We start from the raw sequence: 16,490 nt of genomic DNA on the forward strand, positions 1-16,490 counted from the left end.
CAGCAGGGATCGGACGTCCCTGTTAGACCGCCCGAGAGTATCATCCACAGTATCCTCCTGGATAAACCTGCCCGGGTACTGCTGGCCGTAGTCGTACTAGACGACCGTCTGGCTGACGATAACGTCGCCCAAGATGATTTCGTCGGTTCAAGAACTAGGGACTCCACCGCAAATCCCGACTAGAACGGCCAGCCTCAGGCCCGTATAGCTCGATCGCAGGCTCGCGGTAGCGCTCGCCGCACCGGCCTTGCCCGTATTTAGGAGTAGCGCCAGGACGACGTTATCCTGTCTAATTCGGCCGGTCGTGTAGGTGTTCGGATCGCCGGCACCCTTCCTTCCGTACGCGTCGCTGTCGTCGTCCCAGAACTTATCGAAAGCAAACGCCGCAGCATCGTACTCTAGCGGTAGAGCGCACACCACCGCGATGGCAAACTCGTCGCGGCGGTGATGGTGTGTAATTGAGCAAGTCCAGTGACAGTGTGGGGCTGATGCTGTAGGTCGGCACGACGCGGCTGAAGCAAGCACGTGTTGGTGGTGCATGTAGGCCAGCCTGATTTGCCGCTTATCTGCGACTGATGTCCATCTTACAACTGACAATATAGAAACTTGGCCTTTGTAACCAAACTTCCAAAGGTCAACTACTACCCTGAAACCGCCGCTATGGAGGGGCTCACGTCGTTCGGATCGACGACTGGACATATCGCATTCCCCGGTGCTCACGTTGAAACCGGCGGGACGCTAAACGTGACGGTTTCCGATGGTCGTAAGCATGCGCTACCCCGCCGCTAGAAGACACACTCACCCTTCTAGGCCCATCAGCGCTGATAACACGACCTCTCTTTACCGTCCCCTTCGAGCGCAACAACGATGTTATTAACCGGCCCGATGTCTTCGTCAAACTCGACGCTCTCCTCCCGCCCGTCGCTGACTGCCAAAGCGCCGCTCTTTGGGGTCTTGGGGGCTCTGGGTAGGCCACTACGGCTCTTTAGACGAACAAAGCACTCACTGCTGCAGGAAAACACAGATAGCGCTCGAGTTTGCCTACCGCCGCTTCCGCGAAACGAACTGCTCCGTATACTGGGTCCACGCCGATAACGAAGCGACCTTCACACAAGACTACGAAGCCCTTGCGAGAAGAGCCGGGCTTACAGACAGATTCCAAGGCAAGGAGCTGCTCAGGGCCGTGTGCGAGTGGATCCAGGCGCAGCCCCACTGGTTGCTTATTGTCGACAACGCGGATAATCTCGGCATCTTCGGTGTAGGAAGGAGAACGGCAACCGGGCAGGCCACGACCGAGGAAACGTGCCTGGAAGACTATATTCCCCGGGCCCCCGTCGGCACCGTACTGTGGACGAGCCGCGACGAACGGATTGTGGGCAGCCTCGTGGGTGCTCGACGGGGCGTGTCAGTCGGCCGTATGACCGCTAACGAGGCCACGGCGCTTTTCGAGGCCTTACGAAACGAGTATGTTGCTGTCGGCGAGAAGCTCGATGTTTCCAAGTTGTTGGCACAGCTAGACCATCTCCCTCTCGCCGTTTCGCAAGCCGCTGCCTACATCCGCCGAACATACACGCCAGTGGCGAAGTATTTGTCGAGGCTAGAGGAGGGAAAAAAGAGGTGGAAAATTCTGCAGAAGTCAGAACATGACCGTCATCGTCGACGCGAAGTCCCGAACAGCATCCTTGAAACATGGAGCATTTCGATGGAGCACATCAGGCAAGAGGACGATACCGCATACCGGCTCCTTCTCACCCTTGCGTATGTCCACAATCAAAATATCCCGGAAAGTTTTATAAAGGCAGCAGCGCAAGCAAGTGCTATAGACGACAGAAAAGGTCCGAGCAGTTCCAGCTCGTTCACGGCGAGTGAGGATGAACCGGGCGACGACGGGCAAAGTCTGAGCAGTACCGGCTCGTCCGCGGAGAGTGAAGATGAATCAGACGACGACAACGAAGCTGTCACCACTGCCTTGGCTCGCCTCAGGGAGTTTTCCTTCTTATCCATACGGAAAGACCAATCGATCGGGCACACATACGAGATGCACAAGCTTGTTCAGGATGCAGCCCGATATAGCTTGAGCCAGAAAGCTCGACGACATGAGGCAGCGCAGTATTCCAAAGCAGCACTGGTTCTTGTGTCAGACCTCTTCCCGCCGAGAGTGCGAGAAACGTGGGAGGAGACTGAGATATGGCTTCCTCATGCGTTACAAAGCAGCGAATGGGCAGAGGTCTGTGAAGCAGGCGTGGATAAAGAGATTGCCAGCCTTCTAAGTCATGTATCAGGATACCTATTCGACCGTGGAAGGTGGAACGAAAGGGAGCCGGTAGATAAGAAGGCATTTTCAATACGGCAGAGAATTCTTGGCAAGAGGCACCCCGACACGATCTACAGCATGGCTGAACTTGCATCAACATACCACGAGCAGGGGAGGTATAACAAGGCAGAGAAGATCAAGGCAGAAGTGCTTGAGCTAAGCCAGGAGGTTCTTGGCAAGAGGCACCCCAACACGATCTACAGCATGGCTGAACTTGCAACAACATATTTTAAACAAGGGAGATACAACAAGGCGGAACAGATCGAGATAGAAGTGCTAGAGCTACGCCTAGAGGTTCTTAGCAAGAGGCACCCCGACACGATCTTAAGCATGGCTAATCTTGCATCAACATACCACGAGCAGGGGAGGTATAACAAGGCAGAGAAGATCTATATAGAAGTGCTAGAGCTACGCCAGGAGGTTCTTGGCAAGAGGCACCCTAACACGATCTCAAGCATGGCTAATCTTGCAACAACATACCACGAGCAGGGGAGGTATGACGAGGCAGAGAAGATCTATACAGAAGTGCTAGAGCTACGCCAGGAGGTTCTTGGCAAGAGGCACCCTAACACGATCTCAAGCATGGCTAATCTTGCAACAACATACCACGAGCAGGGGAGGTATGACGAGGCAGAGAAGATCTATACAGAAGTGCTAGAGCTACGCCAGGAGGTTCTTGGCAAGAGGCACCCCGACACGATCTCAAGCATGGCTAATCTTGCATCAACATACCACGCCCAGGGGAGGTATGACGAGGCAGAGAAGATTAAGACAGAAGTACTTAAGCTACGCCAGGAGGTTCTTGGCAAGAGGCACCCCGACACGATCTCAAGCATGGCTAATCTTGCATCAACATACTACACCCAGGGGAGGTATGACGAGGCGGAACAGATCGAGATAGAAGTGCTAGAGCTACGCCAGGAGGTTCTTGGCAAGAGGCACCCCGACACGATCGAGAACATGGCTGAACTCGCCGCAACACATCACGCCTAAGGGAGACCATATGGATACTGTTTGTATGCTGTTGTTACAAGCGAAGTAGACCTATACTCTTACAAACAACAACCATACAGCGCTATCCTAGGCTACTAGGAAAAGCTATGTATCTCAACTTTGCTCCTCGCGTTAAAAAGGTAGACATCAATTTAAGACCAGGACCACTACGCGCCACTGATATAGGCTATGCGGAGATCCCAGAGCAGCGTAACGAAGTAGTTACTTTAGGGCGGAAGTCGTATACCAGACACGTGCAAAGCTGGGTTATATTCTCAGGCGTTTAGAATCAACATTAAATATCCATCTACAGTTTCTTTCCTAAAGCTATTACACCTTGTTTAGAATACGGGATCTAGTTTATAGTCGGAAGAGGTACGAGATAATGGCAAGTTCATGGCCGCATGCCTAGGCAACGAGCACAGCCCAGGCGGGGTGGCATGTAAGCGCGCGCTATGGAATTACCCTGAGGCACTAATAAAAATGTCTGCTACCAGCAAGTATGCCTGGATCGCTTTGCCTTCTCCTTGTCTTGCCTCTCCATGATCGCCCAATGCTGTGTCACAGCTTTCTCGCTTCGATCCAGCCTTTTTGCAATCCATGACCACTCCTTCCCCTCTTCAATGTATACACGCAGACGCTCATCTTCTCAATCCGTCCAACGGCGGCGCTTAGACCTGTTAACATTTTCCTTAAGACTGTCTAGGGTGGGGCAATGATCGGAAAAATCACCGTCACTTTGGTCGTCGCTTTGGCTGTCGTTGTTGTTTTCATCAGTGTCGTCGTCTGATACAGGCGAGTGTGTGCAAGTAATCTACATTGGAGCATATTTCTACTCTTTGTCATTTGAGTCTGGAAACAACCACCTTTTTACCAACATCGGCGTTTTAGCTCTTCACAATACAATTCCAAAGCCGTCTTTATCACCCAATACTCAACCTCATCCTGTTACTGATCCTGAGATTGGGGCTGGTATTAGTAGAGATCTTTGTTGGGTTACTTGGAATCATCAGAATCTTTTGTGGTTACCAATTGAATTTCGTCCTTTATGCTCGTCTGTGAGAGGGCCTACTCTTGCGATCGGTTGCATTTCTGGAAGAGTTATATTTTCACAGCTTTCCGACCCCCAGCTGGCAACAGAGCAGTTAACATTTGAAGCTAGACAATATTAAGTTCATTGCAAGAGCAACAGGCTTAAGCCTCAATTTTCTTTTCTTTCTCTTTGTATAAAGAAGGCTCAGGGGATCGTGATCTTAGTTTTAGTTGACAATCTACGTTTCTCGGCTCTGAAACCTTCTAAAAGAGAACTTTGAATGATTTGCACCCACTCCCCAGAAGCCCCTCCTCGGCAACTTTCAGAAAATATCTCAGAAGCCAAAAAAGCAAGTGAACTTGATACAATATAATGTTGGTATCACAGGTTACCCGCACGGGTGGGAAATCAATGTATTAAATTCAAACCTGTATTATGGTTCTGTATATCGAAGGAAACGAAAGTAGGAAGGTTGGCAGCAGCAGGAGTATTAAAGATATTGCTGTTGGCAGCCAGGAGTGGGATCCCCGGGTTGCGCTGCCGCGGCCGGCTGTTGCTGACCGCCTTCCCGTATTCTGGCTGGGTAATCCAACGATATACTTACTATAGCCGTTAAGATTATTGCTTCTGATGGCTTCGGTGGTGCCTTAAGCTTCAAAACTTTCTAAAATGTCGCCAGGATCTACACAAGGGAAATCAAGAAAATTCTTTTTGATAGAAATCATGGAAAGATACAAGCATGAGTTTATTGCTGCAACGTTTCTAGTTTCCTTCTCTACCCAGAGTACGCTCATTTTGAAGGATCATCAGTTGAAACCAACAGCACCCACACATTACACAGAGAGGGTTTAGCCCCAGTTCTACTCGACGCTGATAGTTCAAGCAAAATGAACCTTCAAGTTGTTTGTACGGAGCACTGTGTGTGTTACAGGTCAGGCTCGTAGTAGTTCAACGTCGTAGGGGTGCCTCAATTGAATGATTTTACGTCGGGAATATTCGGGAAAGTCTTCAGTGTAGGTGGTCTCATAAAATGATATCCACAGGTTGGACGCCAGCAAGGCCTTAGTGAAGCCCCGGTACACCCACCGCCAGGACACCACCACCCGGCACCCTACTTCCGAATATGTTGGTCCTCGTTGACCGGGGTAGATCAGCGCTCCTCTAGACATCATACTACCTTTAACAGCATCGTAAACGTTAGTGGGATATGGCCCTAGCAGTTAGCACCAAATGCTTTTTACTATGTCATGAGTAACAGTGGGCCCCCTGTCACGCTAACCTTTGCAATCGTGGAGGAGGCGTCCGGTTGTATGTAATCCTTGCAAGCAGAGATGCTTAATTTTAACAATTGACAAGGATCTCTGAACCTATGTGGGATTGGGGTTTCCAAAGGCTCCGTCCCTCTTCGCCCGTCTCATCCGAACAACGTTCCAAGAACATCACTGAGCTTTTCTACCATTTAGCCGGACTTGAGGAGCAGTCTGTCTGAGCTAGCAAATATACTCATTGACACGGAATATGTTTCCCTCCGCCTGCCGTCGGCTCGCCTCATCGAGGGCTGCGTGCAGCACCACCTCGACACAACGCTCACTCGCCTCGCTCAGCCGCCCCTTTCACGCCCCGAACCAGGCAGGAAGCATTCCACGGAAATGCCGACAACTATTTACCTCTTCTATGAAATCAGCCGCCGCCCCTTTAGAGCCTTCTCCAGCGAAGGACGAGGACGCGCAGAATCTAGCCGCTTTAAATGGAGAAGAGCTCTCGCCAGGCATGTTGCCTTGGCAGCAACCCTACATCATTCGGGGAATCCGACATAATGAGAATTTTGCAAGATCACCAGAGGTGACTAGGCTCTGCGCAGACGAAGGAAAAAAACTCGCTAGGGCCCGTAATGCGCGTATCATCATGAGCAACGCGATCCCAGAGATGCCCTCCGAAACAGTGAAGCCATACTGTATATGGTATCCCGACGTGGCGACAGAAGAAACATATAGGTCGCTTGTTAGGCGCTACCCCGATATGTGTTATCAAGTCGGGCGGGCTTGTGCTGTTGCGGGCTACAAGGCGCTCTATGATGAGCTTAATTTGCTGCCAGATGTGTCTATTGCCGAGGAGGCACGAGACAACGGGCATATGGATATATTCGAATCTATTACGAGCCAGGCTGTAAAGTACGCTGTTATGGATGACTACAAGCGAAAAGTCAACATCCAGACCCCAACAGCTGGGGCTTACCTTAACAACGACACCGCTGTCCGGTCCTCACTCCAACAGGCAATGCCCGCGGAAGCTGAAAAGCCCGCGGGGGCTGCAAAGAATGTCCATCTGAAAGCAATCAGAGACCACTACTTCGACATCCAGGAAGACAGCCACGCCGCCCCGTGGTCGTGGCCCACGCACGAGTGTTCAACGCTCGAGGCCCGTTTTGCTGAGTTCACCTATACGCCGCTACCCCGGGACCTCCCCGCTCTCAATAAGGACGTCCTTATTATCCTGGCGGCCTGGGACGGTAATATTGAACGGTATTCACGGCTGAGGCGGCCAGTAATGGTCCCTAACGAGCTATCAGCTATCCTTCGTGGCGTCTACCATCATACCCCCTTCGCACGGTGGCTTGTCACGCGTGTTGACGAACTTTTCCGTGATTGGGAGGCTAACAACCTTATATGGCAGGCTATCCACGCACGTTTTATTATGAATGGCGACCTTTCGCGCATTGATAACGAGACTGATGGCGAAAAGCTTCCTGCATTCTTCTGGTGACCGCACCACCCGCATGAGTATACGCTCCGCGAGCTTGTATGGCGGCGGCCCGACCTAAGGCACCAGGTGACACTTGCCTGTATCGCTTCCAGCTACCAGTCGCTCTACAACGAACTCACGGCTGGCACAGTGCCAACGGTACAGCAGCTTGAAATCGCCGCCCAGGCTATGGACCCCCACTACCGCGAGGACGTCTACCGTCGCGCTGAAGAGCATGGAGTCGAGCTGTTCGTCCGTGATTCTCACGCCTTCCATCGGTGCAATTGGCCACACCTGACGGATTGGCCCAGGAGATACCTCCGCCCTAACAAGGAGATGTATCACAATGGGTGCGCGCCAAAGACACCAGCAGAGCTTTTCAATGAGCCCGACTGCCACGGCATGGACTGGGATGAATATTACCACCCATCAGGTGACCCGCTTAGCCTCGAGATGAACGTCAATATGGGCGAGTGGATGTGCTTCATCAGCGCGACAGACGAAGCTAGGCTCGAGGCAGCAAAGAGGGTGACTGGCAAGTCGTTGATTGGTATCAGGAAGGGTGCCTACCTGTATTCCTCGTACGAAGATAAAGAACGCCGTCTGACGCCAGCGCCGAAGCCAACGCATCCCAAAGACTTTGAATACGACAGTTATTAGGATATAATACGATGTATTTTCGGGTGCGGAGTTGGACTGGGTTGAGAATTGCGCCATCGGTGCCAGCTCAGTCGTACGATATATAACCTGCAGCGTGGAATCTATTGTTGAAGAAAATGTCTGTGTCCCCAGCTCCATCTTACGCCTACTGCCACGTCGCCGAGCCAAAAGAAAAAGAAAGGGGGGGGGGAAGGGAAAAAAATCAGAAGAAATAAGAAGGGAAACAAAGGCTGGCAGTGTTATTCTGACGTGTGGCTGACCGTAAACGGGGTGAGCAAAGGTGGTAAAATATGAGCAAATGTTAGGTGAGTAGGGTGAGTTGCATGAATTTGTATCGCCATCACTGCTCCCACCAAGTCTATACATCAGTCGGCTGTTGCTTTGAATCTTGAACGATCTTCAACTGAGTGTTTTTCCCCAAATCATCGTTAGCTCACATTATGCACACAATTGAAGCAACTGCCGCCCCTTCAGCGCGCTCCAAGACCTAGAGGGGAATTGTCTGTCTCGAAATTACCTCTTGGGAACCATTTTAACGTGGGGATTACTCCACATTAAGGATTATTATCACATTGGTATCGCTCTGCCATTATCCATAACACGTCCGAGAGTCTTCAAGGATCACAGTCGGAAGGGTGGCCGAGTTGGTTATGGCGCCAGGTTAAGGTCAGCTTAACATCTGTTTCCTGGTGGGGCAACCCGCGCGAGTTCGAGTCTCGTCCCTTTCATTTTTTCGTTTCCATCTCCCTAGGTGGATTTTACTTTTGGGCTTTCTTTGCTGCCTTCTCACTGACTTCTATTCTGATCCTTGTGCGTGCATACATACACATGCGAACTTTTGTGTAACTGTTAACCTGTCAAGTAATGGTTCTGCAACTGCCTGGCTTCCCTTGCTTTCCCATTCCCATGCCTCTTTCACTTCTGCGGTTGAGTCTCCAGCATTCAACTTGCTCAAAAATTCGCGGTGAAGGGCAGCTGGATATCTGTGGTAATGCCGTCGCCAACCCCCATATCTAATATTTTCATACCGTGCTAGAGCTTCTACCTGCGATGGAGTTTCCAAAGGGCTGTTTATCCCAACGGGGCCCTTATTTCGAATTGCTGGCATTATGCTCGGGAGCAGTGTTGGTACAACACAAGATGACTATAGTGGTAATACCAGTATACTTCTAGGAGCCTGCCCTTTTCTCCGTTCCATGGTTCTTGGGGCTGATCAAGTCTGCAAATGGTCCCCTGTCACTATTCAAGGGCACTTAGTCGCGGACTATGAAAATTAACATTCCTAGTGTTTTTTCTCGAGGCGATCACAGCCATGGCGTAAGCCTTGTACTTTGAGACTCTCTACTTGTTGGACGCATGGGAAGCGAGCGGCATGCTCCATATCTTGATACGATCAGACTGCGTGGCCGTGCTCCTCGCGGTTTCCACGGGACTCCCTGTGCAGCGTCTCGGCCAAAACACTGCCATATATAAGCCAACAAGCCAGAAGGATTACGTAGCGAGCATTTGTCGAGGGCAACATATTGAGACTTCAATTCAAAACACTACAAAAAAACCATAACAAATGTATTGCCGTATGGTGACATATGGTACCACATCCGACAACTATGGCTGGAATGTCATCACATGAAGCACAATGTTTAAATTTACTTGCATAATCAGCCCGAAGCCATATTTGTCATATTTCTTCATGTATCTGTTTTCCGCCAAATGAGAATGAACCCAATGAAAGATGCAATAAACGCCAAGCGCTTCCTTCCAGCAACGAATGATATCCCCACACAAGACAATCCAGACTATGGTCCTCACCTGATGAACCCGCCCTGCTGGCGCACCTGCAACAAAATGTCATACATCAAATCCTTGGGCAGCGTGCGCATGACCTTCTGCGTCTCAGCCTTATCCATGAGCTCGCCGTGGCGGCAAATCATTTCCACAATCACGTCCTTCATCTTGCGGTCGTCGTCGCCGTCCGAGCACGAGGAATACACCTTCTCTGCCGCGTGGAGGAACTCCTCCGTGTCCCACTGGCTGTCCGCCTCGTTTGCGAACTTGTCGAATGCCAGGGTCTGGAGCCCCGCGACGCCATACTTTCTCGACAGCGCGTATACGTTGGCGTGCAGGACGAGGCTCTTGGTGCTGGCCGCGTCGCCGCCGTTGACGGTGCTTGGGTGGCTGGGCGCCGGCTTGGCGTCCAGGACGGCCCCGCCGCCTTCGCTGTGGTTCTCTTGGCCCTGGCTCAGGGTGGAGAGGTCCTGGGCGATTGGCGACGAGACTTGTTCGCTTTGGGGGTCGGGCGACCCGAATGATCCTGTTTCTTGCTTAGCATGGGCTTTGGCGCGTTTCTTCTGCTTCTTGCTGAGCCTCTGCGGCTGGGGCGGAAGAAAATCATCCAAGGGCTCGATGTGCTCCTCTGTCTGGGCGTACTTGTCGAGTGGTTGGTCATCCGACTTTATAGAACCGTTGAGATCATCCTCGTAACCATTGCTGCCATTGCTACCGTTGGTGTGCCCGTTGGTGTGCCCGTTGGTGTGCCCGTTGGCGTGGCCGTTAGGGTGACCGTTCTGTTGACCATGTCCATTGGGTGATGATTCACCGTGGTAGGGCTCGGAGGGATAGTCAAGGTGGTAGAAATACCGAATGACCATTTCGATTGCTTGTGGATCATCGTCCGGAAGGCTCAAGAAGGCATCATCAATGGGGTCCTGGAATGTCCTCGGTTAGTAAGATGGCTTCTCATCTGGGACCCTGTGGATCATGAACAAACTTTGGACTTTGGTTCACGGAATTTAGCTGCAAAGTATTTGGATCTCGGGCATACAATGGCCCTGTGTACTCGGTACTCAGTTTCGCGACTGGCAATGGTGAAATCCGAGAACTCTGGGTCCTGATAAAGGCTATCCCGTGGTCAGACTGAATCCCGTTGGCGACGATGACGATGTCATGGGAATACCTTCTCAGCGAGCTTCTCAGCTCCTCAACTGGATTGGAACTCATTGCTTCCGGCTGGATCGCAATATCGGACATTGCGATGGTAGGTGAAACGCCAGCTTCGGGGTAGTGAAGCTGCTGCTTTTGGTCACGGAAAGAGATGGGCAAAAGTGCGCTATTTGTGCTTCAAATGTCCTCGTCAGATCATACATGTTCCTCTATATAACGTCCTGGTACAGCCTGATTTCACACATGATTTCACACAAGCCTCACATACCGCCCCATGCCACCGCGAAGCCAGTCAGGCGAATCTGGGCAGCAATGAGGCGGTCCTCAGGCCTTCCCGGGCCATTGGGTTGTCAATGGGAATGGTGAAGAAATAAAGAACCCTCCCAACACACACACTTCCTGCATGAAGCATGCAGCTTCGTACCGCAGCCTCGTCGTGATCTTGTCTGGCGCAATTGCTCATTGGCTTCTACACCCGCAAATACAAAGCCATTGTTAGATCCCAAATGCCAACCCGGTCGCCTAATGATGATACAGATGTGTCGCACGACATGGGTCATGGCAGCAATGCATTGATACTTGGACATAGGAATAACCAGTCAATAAGTTCCGAGCAGCGCCTCGCCGCGGCATCCTCATCAGAAGCCAATCGCAAATGCGTAGCACGACACCCTCTCCTGACCGAATGCGGGGAATCGGACACCACTTTTGACCTGGCCTCTGCAGGCCGGGTGAATTGCTGACCGTCAAGCAGGCTCTATGGTCAATCCAACTATGGCCGAGAACTGGCCATTCGAGTGGTATGTTCCCGAAAAGAGGAGCATTGTTATTGGCTAGAGGGAGCATGCAGTAGTGCAATTGAACGTGAGGCGACCATAGTGGTATTTTCCGTCACCTATAAGTATGTTTCACGAAAATGAACCCCCACGATGTGCGACTACTAAGAGTGTCGTGGCAAATGAAATCATTTTGCAGACAAAAGAGGGGCGATGTATTAGCTAGCCCAGCTCAACGGTTGGAGGCTGTCGGAGGTACTGCACTGACGCTTTCAAGAAATGGCGACCGATACGCCAGATTATCCAAGGTGATGTAGACAATCAGAGGTTTTCTTTGTTTCTTGTACCAATCAAAGATTCCGATCATCAAATTCTCAGTCCCGACCGGACCGTGTCAGGGCCGCATCGCCGACATCGACACGGCCCCACATCGACTGGCTGAGAAGGAGAGCAACAGCTCCGATCAATGAATGGAGCTCCTTGTGTCTTTCCCATCTTAATTTTGAGCCATCGCCGCTACTTTGATGTTACTTCGTTCGTGCCTTCTATTACAAGATGTTGGCTGCCTTCCCCGGCTGCGGTGATTCCAGCGGCTACCCGCGATAATCACTTCTTCTCGCAGCAACAAACAATGGCAAGAGCAACGTTTGATCCTACGCTGGTGCATCCTTCCTCATGAACCCCCAAATAAATCCCGCGAGGCACAATTGCCGCCATCATTTCTGCGAAGCCGGGAAGGTGGCTTCCTTCCTCGTCAGCATTGAGGGCATGAGAAGTAGGAAGAACAAGCTCTCGATGTCTGGCGATATTCAGACGCCGCCATGCACTTCTCTGATTCTCTCTTGAAAGACCAGCAACGTACTTTCGGCCGATGCACCTGAAGATTCACACGTCCACATACAAACATCAAAAAGCACCCCCGCCACGCCCTGGTCATTGACATCAAACGCCCAGATTAACCATGGCCCGTCTCTCCACCACTCTCGCAGCTCTTGCGACCTTTCTGCTCCTTATCGTTCATACAGCATCCGGCGACAGGCTCCCCAATTATGGTGTATGGAAAGGCACGGCAACTCTCTTCAGCGCAACTCCAGGTCAAACAGACAGGTCGACCGTCTACGCATTCCTCAGCATCTACGACGGCGTCGCCTATCGAGCGGGCAACTACCCAGGCCCACCCCGCCCTCGCGACATCGCCGCCGCCTTTGATCTGAAAGCTCCCTTCCCCGAGGACAACCGTATCGTCTACTGGATCAACCGAAACTTCACGCACCCCCTTGTCGATGACGGCTTCGATCTTGTAGACCTCAAGCCCGGGTTTCACAAAGTTTCTCTCGACGTCTCCGATACTCGCGAGCCACCCTCTCTGGACCTTTTCCGCGACAAACTGGTCGCGATTGAAGACGCGCAGCTGGCATCCTACAACGACACCGACATTGCAATCGACGACGTCATGGTTTCCTTTTTCGAGCCCGCCGTCGAGAACCTCGCGGATGTATGGGTGTGGGGCCAAAGATCGGAGAACGGAAACGGGCTGGGCCTCCACCACACGCACATGAACCAGGGCGGCTTGGGTCGGCTTACTGCCGAGAATGGCATTCACCAGGACGGAGGCGTGGTTGTCAAATATCATGATCACTGGGAGGCACTCTTTTTGGCATTCTCTCAGCAGGCTGTCGCGACAGATGAGACGGGCCAACCTGTGGGCGGCACTTTTGCAGATCTTCTTTCTACTGTGTGAGAGGCTAACTGTGGTTTGTTGCGCGATGAACAGTGGTTTTGTAGCCAGAATTAGAAAGAGTAATAGCTTCTCCTAGCTAGGGTGTAGGTTGCGGGGCTTAGCAAATATTGGCTTCAAAGAAGTTGTCCATACCAATGGAATGAATGAATGAATGAATGCCGGAAGCCCGAATCAAGGATGCATGCTGGTGCGACAAGTGATATTTGATACAGGCAACTTACGGAATAACGTAGACACGGCTATTTCCTATTCGGAAATGCCACAACAATCTCTTCAGCACGCCATTGACCTCAGTTGCAGCCCCCCTATGCTCCAGTCTTGAGAATCTCGAACGCTTCCCCTCGGGTGCCCACGAACCGCTCCTCGGCAGCCGTCCAGTTGATGATCTTCCACACGTTGTCGACGTAGGAGGCCTTGCCGTTTTGGTACTACACCATGTTAGCCACTTGTCAAGAACCGCTCGAGGGCGAAATGAATGGCCCACCTGCAGGTAGTAGGCATGTTCCCACATGTCAATGCCGATGATGGGCACCTCTCCGCCGACGACGGGATCCTGGTCCTTGGTCGTGACGATGCGCAGGCCGCCGTCACTGCCGGGCGCCTTGACGAGCCATCCCCAGCCCGAGCCCTGGATGCCCATCAGGGCAGACGAGAATGCAGTGGTCAGGCCAGCCAGGCCTCCAAACGTCGTCTTGACCTGCTCCATGAGGGAGGGCGCCGAGCCATCGGGGTCCGTGGCGTCTTTGCTGTCGGCGGGAGCAAGCGTCTTCCAGAAGAGGGAATGGTTGATGTGGCCTCCGCCGTTGAACTTGATCATGTTTTGCAGCGCAATCTGGTCGGGGATGTTGGAGTCGGCGACGGCCTTGGAGTAGTTGCCGAGGGCGGCGTTGAGATTTGTGACGTAGGCTTGGTGCTGTTTTTGAGGTTAGTCAGGGGTTCCGGGGCACGTTGGAGTCCGAGCATAAGTTACGTGTTTGTCATGATGGAGAGTCATGATCTGGGCGGAGATGTGAGGTTCGAGAGCCTGTAAATGGAGCACATTGTGAGATGTTGAAGACGATGACGGCTTCCATATGATAAACTCACATCGTAGGCGTAAGGAAGAGGTGGCAAAGAGTAGGTCTGGACAGCCATCTGGGGCGGAGCGTTCTGCGGTGGAAGAGTAATAAATGAGCAATGTTGTTAGGCAGTGCTGCGATCACTGTCCCAGCCGTGTTATTGTCCGATGGCGGTGGCCCGTTGCGGAATTACGCGAAGTCAAAGCTGGGTCTGAGAGAAGTGCGAGGATACGTTGAAGTCCCGGGAAAGCCGGCAAAGACAATAAATAATACTCACCATCTCACCGTACAAGGCAAAATCATTGGCAACATATGCAGCCGCTCCCGTCTGGGAAGGCACGGCAGTGGAAGAGAGACTCGTCATGGTTTCCTTGCGCGACAGTAACAGCCTTATTAATGTTGGATAACTGGGAGGGGAAGGTGGTCGTTGGAATGGCTGAGGGTTATGGCAGGAGCAGTAGCTGCATGCAGGGAAAGCGCTGTCTGAGAAATAAGAGAAGGTAGCCTCTGGGTGAGACTGCGAGAGGCGGTCGGTAATAGCCGACGTTGGCGTCCAATAACACCCCCGATTGATTCGGCGGCCACGTTGCGGTCACCGTTCAGTGGTCCGTCTCGCTGACTCAGAGGGCCGAGCTTCTGACCTTGACCGACCGACCTGCTAATTAGCACGTGACATCGCACCATTCGGTGGCCTCGTCTTGAACAAGACCTGGCATTGCACGACCGACAAAAAGCTCAATGAGGGAAACATGTGGTTTTAGTAAGACTCATTGGCGATTTTATCAATGCTTCGATGCATCATGCAAAAAATATCCAGAAAAATACAGTTGGTCTTGCCTAGCTAGTTGCACTATCATGGATCGAGCTGTCGACACAACAGTATTAGGAAACCACCCTTTTATGTCGAGTTCTGCGGCTCGGCAAGCTGCTCTATCGTTTTGAAGAGTATCCCGGGTGCTGGTCCGGCAAGCTGGGACGCCTCCGCGCCATTCTTGTAAAAGTAAAAGCTGGGCACGACTTTCACACCGAGGTCCTTGGCGATGTCGGGAAGAAGATCAATATCGAGCTTGACAAAGTGAATGTTTTGATGTTTCTCCGACAACCTTCAATTATTAGATGCGACTTGACTTCCAAACGAGGCAGGGAATGGGGTGGGTAGATATTGGTTGGTATTGGCCGGCAGCCGGACTCACTCTGTCAGCTTGGGCACGAGGGCCTTGCATGGGCCGCACCACTCTGCGAACGCGTCCACTACAACGATTTCGTGGTCTGCGACCGCGGCCTGGAATTCATCACGACTTGATCATTTTGGTTAGATTGGACTTCCAGAATCAGCTGCTAGAGGTAGCAGACTCACGAGGATACGCTGTGGATGGTCATGTTGGGCAAAATTATTCCAACGAGTGTCGGCGTTGGTAGTTGATGAGTTGGAGATGAAACGTAGGTAGAAAAGCGTAATTCCCAATGCTTGATATAAGTTTCCCAGACGGCTTCAATTTGTCAGCGAAATGTCGCAATGCTGACGCTGAGTCAGCTAAGCTTTCCCGCCAAGTGCTAACATTCAGGAATGCTACATTGCATGCTGCGTCTGCCCTGGGATTGCAACATCTCAAGTTTCTATAACCGGATTGGCCGCCTCAAGTCAAGAGGCGGTAGTTGGTTGCAAAAACCTAAAATAGACTGTCAATTATATGGTGATGATTTGAGACGCTGGACGACGGTAAGATGGAAAATTACCATGAAGAATTGTGGTCAACATTTCAATGCATTGACTCCCCTGATCCCCAGAATGAATTAGATGCGCAGTTATTGTTGTCATCGGCACTCGATCTTAGCGCCTTGTCAACAAGAAATGAGTCTGAACATCTCCAGGTATGCCCAATTGCTTCGACATGGCATTTTCTACGTCAATGACACCTTCCAAATCAAGTTTACTAACAACATGCTTCCACATGCATTCGTTTCGGGAACACTGTTCACAACCGCCGAGGGCCGATAACCGCTGATCGGATATTCCACCGACTCCCGCCACAAGCGAAGCTGACTGCGGTAGCCATTCGGCTAAGCAAGGGATAAATGTTTCATGAATCCTTCACGTATGCAAGCCCAGCATTTCATAAGTACCTGCTTACGAATGCGAGTTTGAAGCATCAACTGATTTGGTTAGGATGCACCACTTCTGACCCACTTCTCATCTCAAAGCCAAGCTGCTTCATCTTGAAAGCCATAGCCT

The 16,490-nt window shown here is 51.6% G+C and overlaps 6 protein-coding genes across 6 annotated transcripts; 3 read left to right on the plus strand and 3 right to left on the minus strand.

Moving 5' to 3' along the window:
* Positions 1-660: 660 nt before the first annotated feature.
* Positions 661-3,307, plus strand: EsH8_VIII_001076 (uncharacterized protein; the record flags this gene model as incomplete). The annotated part of the gene is made up of 3 exons (XM_083270118.1): positions 661-763; positions 811-967; positions 1,015-3,307. 3 exons carry the CDS (start codon positions 661-663, stop codon positions 3,305-3,307), a joined length of 2,553 nt encoding a protein of 850 aa, XP_083129886.1.
* Positions 3,308-6,245: 2,938 nt separating this feature from the next.
* On the plus strand, positions 6,246-7,742 carry EsH8_VIII_001077 (uncharacterized protein; the record flags this gene model as incomplete). The annotated part of the gene is made up of 2 exons (XM_083270119.1): positions 6,246-6,949; positions 7,163-7,742. The coding sequence occupies 2 exons, from the start codon at positions 6,246-6,248 to the stop codon at positions 7,740-7,742; spliced, it is 1,284 nt and encodes a 427-aa protein (XP_083129887.1).
* Positions 7,743-9,547: 1,805 nt separating this feature from the next.
* EsH8_VIII_001078 (BTB/POZ domain-containing protein) lies at positions 9,548-10,769 on the minus strand (the record flags this gene model as incomplete). The annotated part of the gene is made up of 3 exons (XM_083270120.1): positions 9,548-10,447; positions 10,510-10,639; positions 10,696-10,769. 3 exons carry the CDS (start codon positions 10,767-10,769, stop codon positions 9,548-9,550), a joined length of 1,104 nt encoding a protein of 367 aa, XP_083129888.1.
* A 1,650-nt stretch (positions 10,770-12,419) lies between these two features.
* Positions 12,420-13,199, plus strand: EsH8_VIII_001079 (uncharacterized protein; the record flags this gene model as incomplete). Its single annotated transcript, XM_083270121.1, has 1 exon — positions 12,420-13,199. The coding sequence occupies one exon, from the start codon at positions 12,420-12,422 to the stop codon at positions 13,197-13,199; it is 780 nt and encodes a 259-aa protein (XP_083129889.1).
* A 305-nt stretch (positions 13,200-13,504) lies between these two features.
* EsH8_VIII_001080 (superoxide dismutase) lies at positions 13,505-14,621 on the minus strand (the record flags this gene model as incomplete). Its single annotated transcript, XM_083270122.1, has 5 exons — positions 13,505-13,627; positions 13,684-14,112; positions 14,170-14,223; positions 14,286-14,348; positions 14,535-14,621. 5 exons carry the CDS (start codon positions 14,619-14,621, stop codon positions 13,505-13,507), a joined length of 756 nt encoding a protein of 251 aa, XP_083129890.1.
* A 534-nt stretch (positions 14,622-15,155) lies between these two features.
* EsH8_VIII_001081 (thioredoxin family protein) lies at positions 15,156-15,637 on the minus strand (the record flags this gene model as incomplete). Its single annotated transcript, XM_083270123.1, has 3 exons — positions 15,156-15,360; positions 15,451-15,555; positions 15,615-15,637. The coding sequence occupies 3 exons, from the start codon at positions 15,635-15,637 to the stop codon at positions 15,156-15,158; spliced, it is 333 nt and encodes a 110-aa protein (XP_083129891.1).
* Positions 15,638-16,490: the final 853 nt, after the last annotated feature.

This window comes from Colletotrichum jinshuiense, chromosome 8 (genome assembly GCF_051148585.1).
Source record: "Colletotrichum jinshuiense chromosome 8, complete sequence".
In the NCBI taxonomy this organism is placed as follows: Eukaryota; Fungi; Ascomycota; class Sordariomycetes; order Glomerellales; family Glomerellaceae; genus Colletotrichum; species Colletotrichum jinshuiense.